The sequence below is a fragment of the Amphibalanus amphitrite genome, unplaced genomic scaffold, assembly GCF_019059575.1.
Source record: "Amphibalanus amphitrite isolate SeventyFive unplaced genomic scaffold, NRLGWU_Aamphi_draft 000743F_arrow, whole genome shotgun sequence".
Lineage (NCBI taxonomy): Eukaryota > Metazoa > Arthropoda > Thecostraca > Balanomorpha > Balanidae > Amphibalanus > Amphibalanus amphitrite.
The window spans coordinates 178815-195750 of NW_024882237.1; the positions used below are offsets into that span (position 1 = coordinate 178815).

General features: G+C 49.2%; 1 protein-coding gene across 1 annotated transcript; it reads right to left on the reverse strand.

Annotated features, from left to right (window-relative positions):
- Positions 1-432: 432 nt before the first annotated feature.
- LOC122365480 (beta-1 adrenergic receptor-like) lies at positions 433-16539 on the reverse strand. The gene is made up of 3 exons (XM_043336721.1): positions 16447-16539; positions 10569-10732; positions 433-1728 (listed from the first exon to the last, which is right to left on the reverse strand). The coding sequence occupies exons 2-3, from the start codon at positions 10712-10714 to the stop codon at positions 579-581; spliced, it is 1296 nt and encodes a 431-aa protein (XP_043192656.1). The 5' UTR covers positions 10715-10732; positions 16447-16539; the 3' UTR covers positions 433-578.
- Positions 16540-16936: the final 397 nt, after the last annotated feature.

The following is a 16936-nucleotide window of genomic DNA, read 5'->3' on the forward strand; positions in this document are numbered from 1 at the left end:
CTCAGGACAATAATGGCGCGGCGCGCCACAATCGCTTCAAAGCTCCTTGCCAACAGTTGCCATTTTTGAAAATATTATTTTGAAATAAAGTTCCAAGTAATAAAAATATTGTAATAAAGTTGTTTAATAAATCGATACCATATCTAAAAACTTACTGAAAAATGATTTATTCATAGTAAAAATATAAGCTCGATGCGTTTTTACGTTGCTTTCCTGCAACTGCAGAGGGTTTTTAAATCGTCTATATCTTCAAAACCGGCCATTTCTTAGCATATTGCTACTCTTTTTCATCGCTAGAAAATGAGTTGGACTTTCCAATGACATCAACGGTTGAGCGATATGTGTAGAGTGTCACCAACAATCTTCAAATGAAGTTAGTCATTTTTACGTTGTAAAGGAATGGAGTACCCCTTTCGAGCATCAGGGGTGACGTCACTCAGGATCTGTCTCTGATTGGTCGGCGGGGGAGTGACTGTACCTTCTATAGATGGCCTTGATGACTACCACAGCGCCAGCGTCTGTGTCGGAGGCGCTCCAGCGCGCGTGCGGCGCCGGCGTCGCCGGACCGGCCGCCTCACTCAGACCCGGTGAATCGGTGCCACCTCGAGCTCTGTGCTCTCCACAGAGATGGCCGTCACGCCCGTCATGCCCGACGAGTCCGAATCCATCGACGAGTCTCGGATATAGGTCGGATGACCTAGCACGTTGAATCGTGTCCGGGGAGTCCCCGGCGGCTCCGGGGGCTCCTCGCCGTCCCCCGACGGCGTTACACTGGCGCTCTGCGTGCTCCGGGCTCGCGCGCGCCGCCCCGCCGCGTCCGAGCGCCGATTGTCGGCCAGCCGACCGAGAAACAGTCGTCGCACCTCAGCCTGCATCGTCTGCGAGCGCAGGCTGTAGAGGAATGGTGCCAGCGCCGCGTTACTCACCACGAAAATCAGACTGACGTGCGTGTAGACTGGCGGTAGCGAGCGTGCGAGCGACACGCGCACCAGCTCGATCGCGAAGAACGGCACGTAGCAGCAGGCGAACAGCACCACCACCATCACGGACACCTTGACGGCGCGCGCCTCCTCGCTGTTCCACAGCGCCACCAGCCGCGAGAGCACCCGTCGCAGACAGCCGGTCACCGGGTCCTGTTCAGGAGGAGGCAGCTCGTCACCCTGCGGCGCCTCCGGCGGCGGCCGGTGCGGCAGCTGCGCGCACGAGCGGGCGCGAGCGCTGCTCCGGCGCGCCGCGCGCGAGATGCAGAAGTAGATCCAGGTGAGGAGTACGAGTGGCAGGAAGAAAACCACCGCCGTCTGTACGATGATGACCAGCTGCCGGCGGCTGGTCCACGAGCGGTTGTCACGGAACTCGTCGCTGTGGTCGTGCGGGTCGGCGACCTGCTCGCGCGGCTGGCAGACGGCCCAGCCGCGCGTGCGAAGCTCGCCGATGGTGGATGCCGCCGCCGAGGCCAGGCTGGCCGTCCAGCCGACGCCGGCCAGCAGCGCCGCGCGGCCCGGCGTCATCACCGAGTGGTAACGCAGTGGCTCCTCGATGGCGCAGAACTTGTCCACGGCGATGATGACGGTGGCGATGACGGATGACGTGATGACAAACATGGCGACGGCGTCCATGGGCCGGCAGACGTCATCGTGGAGCAGCTCCGGCTTGGCAGTGTCGATGACGACCAGAGGCAGCAGCACGGAGACGGAGAGCAGGTTGGTGCCGCTCAGACTGCAGATCAAACTGCAACAGACACAGGAACGGGCCGCGTGAGATCTGTGAAATCTTGACAGACGTGTGTGGCGAAACCTTCACAACGGATCGCGGGATAGCAGCATGCTGCCAGATGTAGGGATCATCGTGCACGGAAGGAGAATTAGGCTGAGGAATTTGGGATACATGCTTCCGCAAAACCAACAGATTTGTCGAACAATCATATTATGGTAATTATGTAAGATAAGCTGGTGTGCTCATTACCGTTTTTGATAAATAGGCATCGGCAGAATCCATTGTGACATTCAATCATATTCTTGTTTTATATTAATCAAATACTTTGTCAGACCTTGGTTATTTCACGAACATAAGCTATCAGATAACTAAGTTACTGGGGCGGCCTGGTAACAGTTCTTTTCAATCCCGCTGTTCCGCGCCCGTCTCTACGTTCCGTTGCCTGGGACCATCCAGTCGCTCCCACAACTGGTTATCTGAGCAATGGACAGCAGTTGCAACACTGATCTCTCTCTCAGATACGCCCTGGAGTCTCGCAACCCTGTCGCTGAGAGAAGGAGGCTCTAAAACTCACTGGGCCTGCCGGACACCTTAGCAGTCCATCGGAGCTCTCTCCAATCCACTCAACCGAACCGAACCGCATCTATGTAGGGAGCTAGAATTATGTCCGTCTCAGATACAATGATGGACTATCTGAACCAGTACTACGTCTCATGATGGAACATAGTGATTAGTGGGGCTACACTTTCAGCTGAATTCACAACAAAACTGACCGACCAAATGCGGTCATACTCATTCATGGTCAGGAGCCATGAGCTGCATCTCTCTATCAGGCGTTGACTACAGCTGCGATCGAAGCGCAGCAGTATCCAGGCGGGAGTGGTCAGCGCCGCGACTTGCCCGAACCCGGATGCAATAAACATGTGCCTTGACGACCCGTTGGTCGCAGATAAAGCCATTCGAATTACGCTACACGCTCGGCACCGGCTTTAGAGAAGGCCGGAGCGGCCATGGATAGTGCGCTATTTGTCTTGGGGGGCTATTTTAGGTGCACCTTGGGACGACTTAGGGGTGACCTGCGATTGGACTCCATTAGAGATAAGCTCGGCTTGGGGCTGTCTTGGCTTACCAAATCGGTAGCCTAGAAATTTGTAATGCAAATAAAAAGTCCCATTTATTTTGTGTGTTTGGCTTTGTCCGTCTTCGTTAACGCCACACTCATGTTGCCAGTTTCCAGGCATGTCTCAGTCTATTTTACTGGTGTAAAGCCATGCTTTATTATGTATGTACCTATACATTCTCCATTCATTCCTTCATTTGAGAACCTATTGTTGACATATCCAGCCGCAATCAATTAGCAAGTTTTTTTTGTGCGGTTTTGAGTCTGATTGATAGTTTGCTGGACGTGCCCTTTGCGATGTTTTGTTTGTCATATCTTTGTCAACCTAAAAAGTATGTGGTGACGTCCTATTACAGGGTGGGATGGACAAATTGAGACACATTGTGTTTATCAATTCAAATGCAGTTTGCCGGTTAACGAAAAAACAATCAGTCAGAAATATATTTATTTCGTGACACTGGCATCGTTGTAAAGCATTCTCACTCGATAAACCCTCCCTCTGCCGCCACCATCCTCTCCAGCCGGCTCCTGAACCTGCCGCACGCGCGCTTCACGACAGCTCGGCCCATGGCCGCCATCGTCTCCTCGATGGTCCGCTTCAGAGCCTCCCTGGAGGGGTGGGGGTTCTTGTTGGAGACCCTCTCAACTTCGCCCCAGACAAAGTAGTCCAGGGGGTTGAGGTCCGGAGAGTTGGGAGGCCAGAACTCCTTGGTCCACGTCAGGTGCATGTTCTGCCGGCACCACTCCTGCGTCTTCTTTGCTGCGTGTGCGGGTGCTGAGTCTTGCTGGAAGACATATCCAGCTCCTCTCGTGCCTTCCTTGATCCAGGGCAGGATCAAGGAAGTCACGAGACTTCCTTGATCCTGAGAGACTTCCTCTCGTGACTTCCTCCTCGATCAGAGCCTGGAGTTGCTGCAGAAACGCCGGCGTTCTCTTCTTCCCAGGCCCTGATTTACGCTTTTTACGCTCGGGAGTCACCTCTCCTTCATCCTCGCCATCTCCACCGCCCTCCTGTGCCCGCACACGCTTGGCAATGCGGTACACCGTGCTCCGTGGGACACGCAGGAACTCGCTGATCTCCGCCGGGCTCCTCCCTGCGCGCAGCGCCTGGAGCACGGCGGCTCGGCGATCGTACTCGGCTCCGCGACCAGACATGATTTGACCTGACCTTGGGTCACCCTCGCTTTTATAGCATCTGAGGGCCGTGCCAGCGATGCGACCAATCAGATTGCGGTTATAGCCGAGACGTACAACCGCGTAGAAACTTGTCTCAATTTGTCCATCCCACCCTGGTTGTAACCGATAGAACGGCAGGTCTCATTCGTCTGTGAAATAATGTTTTGTCCCAGTTGACATTTACTAATGTAAACAACCCTTGGGTTATTACTTTGTGATTTCTCAGGTCACTAAATATAGTTGAGCCAAATTTATCAGAGTTCAGGAAAACAATAAACATCATGCGGTGATATCCCAGGATTAGACTTTCCTGTGTGCGGGTGAAAGAGCACAAAGTGTAACAACATAAACATTGATATGCAATATAACGGACGCTTTCTTACGAGCAATATTTTGTTACTGAAGTGCACCTTTATTGATTACTCATATTTCCACCCCAGAAAGAATGACAGGAAACATTGCTTATACAATAAACTAAATGCATTGCATTTGCTAGCAAGTAGTCGGAAAACTTCCTGAAATTACTACATGTTTGACGTAATTAATTTGCAGTTATCCGTGCAAGATCAGTCTGCAGATATAACATCTGTGCTGGCTGTCTGTAGCCGACATTCTAATGAGCATTTCCAGCCAACGGGTACCATTAACCAGGGGAAACTAAACTTAGTACCAAGAGGCAATTAATATTGGATTTCCATTTACGTCATGCAAGCCTTTTCTCGGCAGCGCACCGTAATTTTTGTAAAGAAAAAAAAAAAAACTTTAATTAACTTCACAAATCCAACCACCGATTTCTCAAACGCCACCATCTCATTACTGCTGACGTTGGCCAGCAACTAACCATGACGTCACTGCTCTGACGTCACCGGTGGTCGCGCGGGCTGTCTGAGCCTGTGACGTCAGCGCACCCCGGGCCGGACCGGACCGGGACATCGTCCGAGCGCCGCCGGCGGGGCGGGGGGGGGGGGGTGGTGGCAGCCCAATGGTCAGCGCTGACGGCAGGCCGGGGGTGGCAGTCAGCGCTGACGGGCGCACACCTGGCCCGCAGAGCTGACCATCAATTCACGGATTACACCCCCGCGGCGTGAGCGGTCAGCGCGCGGAACGCGACCGGCCCGCTCCTCAATGGAGCGCCGCTCTGCCGGATGGGTGGTCCCTGCGCCCCTCTCAGTGGACCCAGAGCTGTGTGCCAGCGACCCTGCGCACCCAACGATGACTTGAGCGATTAGCAGATGCTTTCATGCATCTGAGCAAGCGCTTACGTAAGCTCAGCGACTTATACGCCAATATTTCACATGCAATCATGGCCTGGCAACAGAAAGCGGGCCATCTGTAGTCTGTAAACATTTGTTTGCGTCAATTGTATTCGGAACGCGCAGCGCTGTTTGTTTGGTGAATGTTGAGCACCGACATCTCAAGGCCTGGTTTCAAGGACAATCATCCATTAACCAGGATGCTGTCAACAATCCTCATGCGCCGGAGTATCCATCTGTTATGGGATCACTCATAAGCCGTTTACTATAGCCTGAAAACTGTCACCAGATCGTGAAGTGTCCATATTTCATTCTCTGGTATCTTGCCCTGCTGTTTCTAACAGAATGTATCACGTCAGCATTCCTGGTAGCATTTCAGCATTTTCTCACGTTTGTGCCAGCGTACTTCAACTGACATCATATCTTTATTGACAAGCCCAGACACATAAAACTCACAAGCCGATGATCCATGACGATTCCTTACATCAGACTGCGTTACAAGCACGGTTGATATAATGTAACGGTCAACCTGCAGCGGCACGGGTACAGCTGACAGGCCCAGTGTGTACTCCGTGCAGCCCCGTGCATTCCGCGTGCAGTCGTCTGTCCGTCCCGCTGCTGGCATGGCCAACACTGCCGCTGCGTGCTCCTCGATCGCTGCATGACTCAGGAATGGCCATGCAGCGTTAGCGCCAGGAAAACGTCCAGTCGCCTGTACCGATTTCCTGATGTCTGCGACGGCGGGCGCATTTCTTACCGGTGCAGTGTCGGGTCCCATCGTCCCATCGACGCAGCATCAAATGGAACACAAAGGACATAGGCGCTGCACTGTCGCGCTATGAATATTGCATTAGGTAGTGTGGCTCTGGCTGGCCAAAGGCTTCGATAAGGCATTGACAGTTACCGTGTGGCGTAAGGTAATGGCTAGGAGGAATACCATAAACATTTCAGGGTTGTTGTGGTGAATCAATTCTTCATAGAGGTCGGCTCGATTGTCTTCTGGCTGGCATATCGCCCGCCTGAATGCTACCTGCGAATGCCACCATTCACCAGGCTAATGTGTACTATCGATGCCAGCGTATAGATCTGTTGGCAAAGGATGCGATACAACGCTCCCCCCCCCCCCCCGGTCGTCTTCTGTACGCGGGGGGAGTCGAAGTATATCAAGCGCGATAGACTGAGTCGCCACAATTCCAGACGGACTTCACGGCGGTGAGGGCGACCGAGACATGTTGTGCGGCCGGCTGAACCCTGTTTGTCTCCGTGCCTGGCCTACCACCCACGGCAGGGCGCTGCTGTAAAAGTCGAAGCACGACGCTGCTGGGCAGGCGGGTCATGTTACGACGTGCCAAGGCCACTGCCATACCACTGAGCACGACACCAGCCACGGCCACCACCGTCACCGCTGGGAGCGGGCTCCAGGCACAGCTTCCACCGCTGCCCGAACCGACCAAGTCCATTTCCATCACCAGTTCGTCACCGCTCTCCGCTCGCCTGCCCGGAGTGGGATGGATGCTGATGATGGTGATTTAGGCTTAAAGGGACCCTCCCACCTTAACATTAGTTTTGAGTTGAGATAGCCAAATTGGTGGCCATGGCCTGCAAATACCGGTTTGGGCACTCACAACATCGAAAAATGCTTTAATTCGAAGATATGGAATTTCAAACTTGCAGTTTTCGGATTCTAAGGGGCTAATGCATTGGAATGCCCCCTTAGAATTTGTGACGTCAGCGGAGATCTAACGATTTTTAAATCTTAGACTAAAACCATCGTTAACACGTGGTGGTATACGCTGCTTTGCGCGCAACGTCTGCCGCACTTTAGGGCTGCCAAATTATTGCTTCCAACTAAAGTCGCTAGTAACAGGGGAGATCCCAAAAAGTAAACAAAAGTAAAAGTCTAATATCTTGAAAACCAGTGAATATTTTTTGGTGAAATTTGGTAGATATTCGTTTTCGCTCTTTCTGAACCAAGGGACATCACTTTCATGCCAATTCATTAACTTTTTTGAAGGTGGGAGGGTCCCTTTAAATGCCGCGCCGGTCATGAGACATTTCGTGGGACGCTTTACGACGACGGTACTCATTACGGTCTGGGATATCACCGCAGCGGGCGCAGCATCACCTGAGACGGGGAATATCACAGTCCCGAGAAGGCGCAAATGAGGCCGACGTCCTTAGCTTTGCGAAATATGGGATCGTATTGCATACAGCCGGATAACATGGAAATGTTATGAACGATGGGTCGGAGATATTTGAATGATTCATGACTAAGGGCTAGGAACGAAAGCATTGGCGGTTTTGCAGTTTTCCAATGCTCAAATACCATGTTATTTCGTTTTCATACCATCCATTGCAACAACGCAGTGGAAAAGAACGTCTGGCTCTCAACTGCGTCTCTATTTGTCTCGCAGGGCCTCACCCAGATGACTCGATGAAGGACATCGTCCTAGCAGATTACCTTGGATCACATTGAACAAACATGCCGCCACAACACCGGCTTTCCTTTCTTGCGTGCCATCGGCAGGGGCATGGTGGTTACAGCGGTGTCTGGTTTTAGTCATTCGGCACGCTTTTCACTCCCCGCTGGACACCCGATTGTTTGATGAACTGGCTCGACAGGTTCTGGTCGCCTCTTCACCGGGCGTGAAGTGTGGTCAGTTCAAACAACTTCCCTGGGAGCCAGTCTATTTTCGTCTCCCATAACAGCGGCATTCAGAAGTTTTGTGTGATCAGTTCAGCGAAGAGCCTCTCTTACCGCTATTTCATTATACGAATTTTGTATCATGTCAGCTCCCGATGTGGACATGGAAACTCCGTAGGGTAAGCCACACTATTCCACGCTTAAAAGCAGTGCCAGGTCGTGCTATCGTGCTGGGTCGTGGAATGATGGAGGAAAATGTCCGGTGAATGACCGTGCCGTTCATCCAAGTGCCACATGGCAAGAAAAAACTTCATTCTATGAGGTTCTCCTATGTATCTCCTATATTCAGCTAAATTTATCCGAGGGGAAATGTCAAGCACGTTCAGCACACACCATCATATTGGTTGTTTATTGACAGCTACGTCACAGATTGCGCACTTGCCTACGTAGAAAGTAGACTACCTACATTGACTGAAGCTGCACGAGTTTCGCGCCCGCTTCAAATCAACTGAACCGCATCACTTGCAAATGTCAGGCTTTGAAGGTCGTGAAAAGACCAAAAAGAAAGACGATTAGATGCAAAATGGAACTGGAAGTCAGATTCCCAAACGCGAGTTTTTAAATACGAATCTTACTGGTAGTGGTGTTTCGATTGACTGGTCAAATTGTGCGACATAAAAAAGTATTTAGATTCAGAGAACTCAGGAAAAAAGCGAACAGATTCAGATAATCAGATAATTCAGAAAAGAGTGCCTACTTGGCAACGCAGCCAAGTTCTTTCAGTACAGTCGGCGTAGAGTCTCTGAAATCGTACATCTTGTTTTACTGCTGAAATCCTTGGACCTTATCCCATTGCTGCATTCCTTCAGCTCCTATCATTCATTTTTATTGTCGATGAAAACTTCATTATATCCCGACTTACGACATGAGACTGGTAGGCTTGTGTTGGGCAAATCTGGTCAGCGGGTCTGGCTTGGCACCCGTCTACTGAACTTATCACTGGAACGCGTGGGCAGAGACGAATGACTCCTCACTGCATTTCCTGGATCGGTAGAAGTAATATCGATGATATTCAATACCAGGCTTCAGGCTCCGTCGCCTCTCAATTTATCTAGCTGCTTTCTCTTCCAGACAAGGGTGCGCTTGAATTATCAATGTTACTCGCCTCCTCCGCGTGATATTGTATCATCCATCGCTCTTTCTCCTGGTGTTACCAACATCTGCATTCTTCATTAGTTCTATTATCACCTACTAAGAAAAGGTCTGTCAACTATAGGTTTCATACAAATTAACCTTGTTTGATTGCGCCACATTCTGTATTTGGCTGGTCAGCCACTGTTATAAAAGGGTCATCTATAGCGCAGGCCGCAGGTGCCCGTCGTACTAAACAGAGGTGCCTTATATTATGGCAAATAAGCTAGCAACGATGACAGCCGCATATTGAGATGGATGTATTCTGGGCAGGACACATCACTGGGATCGGTATTTTAATAGCCGAGATGTCGTTCATGACTAGACAATGTCTGCGTGCTATCGACCTACTTATTGAGTCATCACCGGCACGGGCTATTTGTATCAAATTTGGATACCTACATAAGATATAAGGCGCGAGGCTGATTAGGAGACCTCGTTGCATCTGAAATCGAGGTCCCGGTCTCGACCGGCTCCGGGCGGTTGGGAGCACATAACCCGGCTGCGCTTTGAGCTGGAGGCAGCGTGTTTGGCCGGCGCATTCCTTCCCGCGCTGCCAAAGCTGCTTTGCTGGCTGGAAAACACGGTGAAAGCCACTCCATGCAGCTCAGCGGGTCGTACACCTAAAAATACAGCCTATTGCAAACTCATTGCACAGTCTACGCCTCGTGAATCCAACAGGCACCGATGTAGGTGGTGCAAACGCCTTAACGAAAACCTCGAATGAACGCAGTGGATTATCGGTTAAATAGTTAAATATGGCCATGTAAAAAGAGGAATTATAATAGGTAACGTCCTTAAAAAACAGTCAAGCTAATCTATATGTATCACCCTTATTTTGACTCCGGTTACTTGCAAACGATGATTGCTAAATGATGCGTCTCCATTCACTTTGAGTCTCTGCAAGCGAGCGATCAACTATCTGAATGACTGTAACTCAGACTGCAGTTAAATCATGGCATCATGCACCTGAGGCTTAGCCATACAAGTACCGCGGGCTTATTCTAATGCGCCCCGCCATTCAAGGCTAGATATTCGCGATTGCGGAAATGCTAATGGTAAGACGGCTTTTGCTAAATCCGAAACAAAAATTTCTGCTGATCTCGCTATGTGTTCGTGAAGAAATGTCTCAGGAATGCTGAAGTTGCTAGGAGATGCAATCTATGCAGTCCTGCTTCTGCTTCTGGGAAGAGGCATGTTTTGATTCCAGTTAGGACCCTTTGCCCTGGCACAAGGCATGCTGCGGTAAGTACGCCTATCAGTTGCATAATTCTCATAAGGGATGCGCTTTACGAATGCAGATGCACCAACTAGATGCGGCGCTGATACTTGATTTGTTAGCTTGATTTTGTCTGTTACACCAAGTACACATTACACAATTGACAGAGACAACAAAGTAAAAAGCCTAAAACATCTATTCAAGTGCGCACAAGAGCATCCCCCCACATGACACATTACTACCTTAACAAACCTGTTTGATGTTGAGCGCAGACTGGGTCGCCGGTAGAGGACGGCCAATATGAGCGTGTTGGCTACGGTGGCCACGAGGAACACGAGCAGAAACAGAAGCACCACCACGCCGTCAATGACAGCGTGCAGCAGGTGGGCCGCCGGCATGGCACCGCTCAGACACGGCTGAAATAGTGGGAGACCGGTCAGAGATCGTTCAGACACGGCTGAAATAGTGGGAGACCGGTCAGACATCGTCCAGACACGGCTGCAATAGTAGGAGACGTCTGACGGGTCAGACATTGCCCAGTCGCGGCTGAAATAGGTGAAATAGGTAGTCAGGCACCGTCGAGTCACGACTGACATGTCAGACACCGCCAAGCCTCGGCTGATGTGGGACAAAAGTCAGGTCTGACCGGCAGAAGAAGAGTGTCAATATCTATATGTCAATATCAAACACGGGTCGATATCTAATGGGGAGGGAGGAACGGGGGGAGAAGAAATCAGTGACGCGGAGGGGGCCGCATTGCGCTGAATGCGCCAGTCCAGGTTGAGGAAGGTCTGTACGTGCAAGGCCTAAGTCACGTGCGTTAGGTATGGCGAGCGAACTCTTAATTAAATACCAAACCCGTTTGCACTGACAGGTGCGTGCCGCGCCGATGATGGATTGACGCTCATCAATCGCGTCGCAACACTACCGTAGCCGACTCATTCTCAAGGCTCCCACAGGTGCAATGGCCTAGCTCGGTTTCCGCGGCTGCGAGGCGGCCCGCCGCGGCCTTGACAGGGATTGGCGCTCAGGCGGAGATGGCAGAGATGATGGCTGACACGCGGCAGCCGGGCCCGCCGGTCGGTTAGCTATCAGTGGTGAACTCTGCAGTTCGGGTTATGTCATGCAGGTCTGGGGAGATGACTATTACGAAGGAGGTGAACTTGATGCGGACGGTGGGAAGGTGTTGCAACGAGTTATTGCAGATCAAATTGTCTGCTACGGGTGATGATACTGTTTGAAAATACATAAACGTGATGTGGCCAAACATTTTTTTTATGGTGATGTACTGTTACTTTGATAAAATACAATAATTTCTATTAAATAAATGTATTCTATGTTTTTCGTTCAAAGTTTTTTTTTCGAACGGAATCTTTTCCAGATGAACATACTTTTTTTATAAAAACACGGGCCTGTTCGTACATTCACTCTGCCGTTATTCCTGGTTTCTTGAGCATTGTGCTGCTCATCAATATGCAGAGTCGCAGACCATTTGGTCTATTAGCTAAACAGAAGGAAACAATTTCGGCGTCATTCTGCCTACTTCATAGCTCACCCCTCTTTAACCTTCAGCCGGACCTGAGAGGTGGTAGACGTCCGCTATCAGCCCTGCACGCTACTGCCACGATACGACCCGAAGTGACCTCCGGCGACCTCTTATACGACCCGTGCACGGGCTAATCTCCAAAGCCGATAACAAGTGACTGTGCATGGCAGAAGGTGCGTCCGAGGCTTGGTGAAACTTTAAGGAGAAATAGTTGTCAGCAATTTAAGATACTCATGTATTTGCGCTTAAACAATTTTCATTCGGGATCTGTAAATGTTGCAAGAGCCAGGCATCCTCTTACAATGCATCTAAATGCGGCCGCTAACTTCATAGATTGGACACTAAAAGAACGCTTGCAAACATGATCAGAACAAAGTGAACATATCAAAATGTCATCCTTTATTTTGAAGATTGATGATGTTTTGATGATATCGAATAGAGCTATCGGAGAAACGGAAATGTTTCGTTTGCCCAATAAGCAAAATAACGGGTATTGACCATTTGCAACACCGGTGCTCATGCTTCGCCTAAAAATTATCCTGTAAAACCTCGAACATTTTCGAACGCTGCATTCTTAGAGCAAAGTTTAAGTTTAAGTTTTTGAGCTGCTATTTTAGAGTGTGAAATTCTTTTGTATATAAACTACGTCCGACCATCATCAGTGCTTTTTTCGAACCAATGGATTGTAAGCTTACTATAGCGACATTCCTAAGCCGCTGATTATCATTATTTGTGATTCAGGGTGTGCCACAAACTCCACAGCGCAACGGCGCGTGTTTGCAAAACGGGTAGCACCACTCCTACACGGATGTGATTTTGCAATCTTCATACTAGCACATTTTTGTCAGGGTGATCCCTGATGGCCCATAACAGATTATACACAGTGTTTTACGTGTTTTGTGGTGAGTACGATGGGAGTAAATGTAAGCCAGAGCCTGCAAAAGTGCAAAACCTCACCAATGTCATAGTTAGAGGAATTTGTGTTAAACTCATGGGACTGAAGGGAGCTCCCGCGCTGGATCGTCAGGAATGTGAAACCCTCATTCCGGTGACGTAAGAAAAGAGGAGACCCGCTTCACGATCCTCACTAGGAATCCAATGACTGGTGATAGATTCTCTTTGGTCACTGGTGAGGAATCTGACAGAAATCGCGCAACAGGTGTCAGGTTTTTACAGCAGACAACTTGTTGGCTATAATGGCCTTTATAATGAATACCGAAGGATTCAACTTCCGGCCTCTCGACTCTCGTATTGTCCCCACTGTTCCTAAACTGCATTTCCAGTTGCTTCAACTTTTGGGTATCTAGATTAAGGAATATTTGGATGGAGCTATTCTAGTTGCAATGAGAAAATGCATTTTATTGCCTACAAATATGGTCCTTTCCTGTATTTCTTGTTCGGAATAATGTAACCTGCACGAAAACAGTGACACACCCATGTGAATGGTACATGAGCAATGGGCAATGGGCATGCCATTTTCTTATTTAAGGTCATTGCACGGCATTGTCTTTTCACAAAGCAGTGCTGTTCTACCTCATGAATTGGTATCCGGTGTTGTTGACCGGTGCCGCTGGTGTTAGACAATGGACGCCTTCTTGGTCCAGTACTCACTCGTAAGCCCATAACACGTATAGCTATAATTATGAACTCGATTGCTGATCTGATGTATATTTTTAGAATAACAGTGAGTTGGTGTACTTACACTGGCGACAGTAGGGGAGAGTGGGGCAAAGCGGCCACCCGGGGCAAAGCGGCCACCCATCGTTTTAGCCCTTCATAGCTGGCGTCAGTTCCAATTTATGGTTTCCATTTATACTTCTCTTCACGGTCGTTCGAATGAGCCAGACCGGGGTTTCAGGCCCATCACCATTGTTCTGTGAAACACGGAAAAGCATTTCTTGCCAGGTTACCAACCATGTTTACAATTTTTAAATATTATGCTATTCCATAACCGTTTGAAATTTTTATAAGCGTTCTTGTCCATGCATTGCATGGTTATCGTACATGTATTCTACCAATTTTAATGTTTTTTACCCCACTAATAGCTAAGCTGGAATATTTTTGTCTCGGACGGTACACGAGGGGCAAAGTGGCCGGGGCAAAGTGGCCACCCCCCAATTGGCCATCAGTTGTTTCCATCTGGATAAAAAGCATTATTTATATTCACATGTGTCGTCATGCATTCATCTTGGCCACTTTTCAGTTGCATGAGTTACCAAACAATGCAATTAAATGTTTTTTCATGAAAATCCTTTCTTTGTTTACCTACAGGTGGAAGATGATAAAGTAAACATCCATCCTCGCTTAAACCTTGCCACCATCAAATACCCTAGCCGTACATGAGGCAACTATTTTGTTTCTCACATCGGGACTTGAGAAGACGCCGGTGGCCGCTTTGCCCCAGGGTATGGGGCAAAGTGGCCAATATGCATAGGTTTAAAGTTTTGTCAATATCTTCCATATGTGAACACCTTTGGAAATAAAACGCAGTTGAAATAAAAGGCAACTTAATGGGGATCACATTGGTATAGAAAGAATCTTTCCAAGTTTAAAAATCAAGCGTTGGCATCGTGACAAGCGTTAGAGTGGCCGCTTTGTCCCACTCTCCCCTACAACGTTAGTGGTTTCTCATATATGTCAATGGCATCCAGCATCATAGGCGGCGGAACGGGGAGGGCACCGTGCCCCCCTTTGATTTTGGCATTTTAACATTAGCCCTATGGGCGTTGCATGGAAAGAATGGGACCAAAAGGCGGCAGTGCCTCCCCCCCCCCCCCTTGAAGGTGTTCCGCCGCTACTGTCCAGCATTTAGTAGGAAGGAGTAAAGCCAACTATTGCAATAAATAAACGATGCGCTTTGCCTTCGTAGAGCACCATGCAAGGCAAAATTTCAAAGGAATCGTTGGATGAAAATACAAATAAGAAATCACAAACAACTGTGCCTGGAAAAAAAACACTTATCGGTTGAATACCACGTCTCAATGGCGCGTCTTGATTGTTAATAAATGAATGGGATATGAACGATCACACAACTTAACGTTAGTTTTACATGTCTTCACAAGCTTCACTTCCCGCTCTTTTATGTTTGGTGCATTGTTTAATGCTTACCTAACCCTAGGAAATCATTTCCTTTGTGCAAATGCAGCCCTCAGAAACCGGTATTTTGCATTAAATCAACCCTGCCTCGCCAATCGATCCGTTTCTTTTTTGCATATCGATGTCTACTCCTGGGTACCTGTGCAACCTACGGTAAATTGCTGCATCGTTGGCGATAAGAATGTCATGCTACAGCCAGCTGTGATGTTTCACTCACCGTTTCTAAACCAGACCAATATGTAATGTGTGATTGTGCCACTACAAACTAGCACAACTTCACACGTTATGGCGCCAAATCTGGTGAATGAAGACACAAAAATCGTAATCGCTACAGGCGCCAGTGTTCATACACGGGCTTGGGACAGTGCTATTAGAGGAAAGCGTATACGGCTATTGACCATTCCGTTGTGTCCGGGCGGAAAACCATTCATGTTCACATGAATCGGCCAACTGACTAAACGATCCTAATGGATTACAGTGTACCCTCGCCTGTCCGGCTACAGAACAATACCATTCAAAATCAGTACCGATGTCTTTGAGGAACACACCGCTCATCTTTCAAACGCCCTTCTACGAGCACTGCGCTCCTCCCAAAGTGAGATCACCTACATCGGAGTACAAGACGAACATGTCCGCCCCGCCCTAGAGCAATCAGGTCTTTGGGGAAGACTAGTCAGGTCTGAGGAAGATCAGCCGGGTCTATGGGAAGGGTCATGGTCGGGTCTCCGAGGAAGAACTGTCGGCTCAATGCGGGAACCTGACTAGTGGAGTCCGTGCGATGGCTTTCGTTGCTCTCGTGTGGGAGAGATCACTAAGTTGAGATCGATTTGGATGGTTTGACGGATGCAGAGACATAGTGAAAGATTTCCCAAGCTGTCTGCCCTTTCAATGTGACTCGTCGAGCGGCAGAATGGGTTTGAAGGGATGGGGATAAGGAGTTCGCCTCTAGCCATATCGTTCCGAACATAGGAGTGCCCACAGTGGACCCAGGTGTCCGGAGGCAGACATGCATTCAGCAACCAGTCTGGGTTAGCAGCGGATTGAGAAGGAATGCAGCGGATAATGAGGGCTTTACAGACACTCCCTTCCAAGAACCAGACGGTTTCCAATGTGCGGCCATGGTTTATTTGATCCTATCGGACACCAAATAAATAATAAAGTGACGCTCCTTGCATGAACAGCACGCAACCGTTCATAGTTAAACCGTTAACGAGCTTTTATTTGATCATCATTGGTCAAAGCAAAATTGTTACCTCTTTTGGTGAAAATGGAAACATTAAAAATGAAACACAGACATCATTATCCTCTTCAAGCCAAGTTTTGTAAAAAAAAAACTACATTATTTCAGTGAGGCTTTAACAGTCACTTGTGAGCAGTTGAATGTTGACACATTGCAGATTTTTTCCAAATAATGGAAGAAGTGAGCAGCTATTTTTAACAACCACCGTCAGTTCATTGCTACTGCTAGTTATCTAGCTACATTCTCACCTGTTACTGAATGACAGTTGCGCCTCAACTCGGGGTTCATGGGCGCGCGACATCCACTCTGCGCGCCGCCGTCGCCCGCCGCGCGGTGCTAGCTGCACGCTCACTCGTCGCAGTCCCGCGCGCGACTGGTGCTAGTCGCCAGTCGGGCGTGCGAGTCTCTGGTCGCGCGCCGCGCCGCCGCGCGACTCCAGGGCCGCGGCAGAGCGCGCCGCGCGCTCCGGACAGCCGTCACCGGTGCCCGGTGGGTCACTTTTGGGTATGAAATTTGCCATAGATGCATTCGGGGGTTTCTGATGGAGAAAACGCTTCAGCGTGACGCTAGAAATGAATGATTGTGTATTATAAGAATAAAGCTGAAAAGAAAAAAGCATCACTTACCTATAAGCTGCTAAAAAGGGATATCCTTAACCCTATTAGTGGCAGGGGGTTGTTTTCATTAGTGGCATTAGTTGTTTTCATCCACCCCTCGGGTTTTTCGGGAATATCTCCG

What these genes read in the sequence shown, in the direction of transcription:
- LOC122365480 (XM_043336721.1), bottom strand. Translation starts at nt 10,714, where the DNA reads ATGCCGGCGGCCCACCTGCTGCACGCTGTCATTGACGGCGTGGTGGTG. An exon ending in CTGCGCTCAACATCAAACAG is followed by an intron (nt 1,729 to 10,568) that starts GTTTGTTAAGGT and finishes TGTCTGTTGCAG; the next exon opens with TTTGATCTGCAGTCTGAGCG.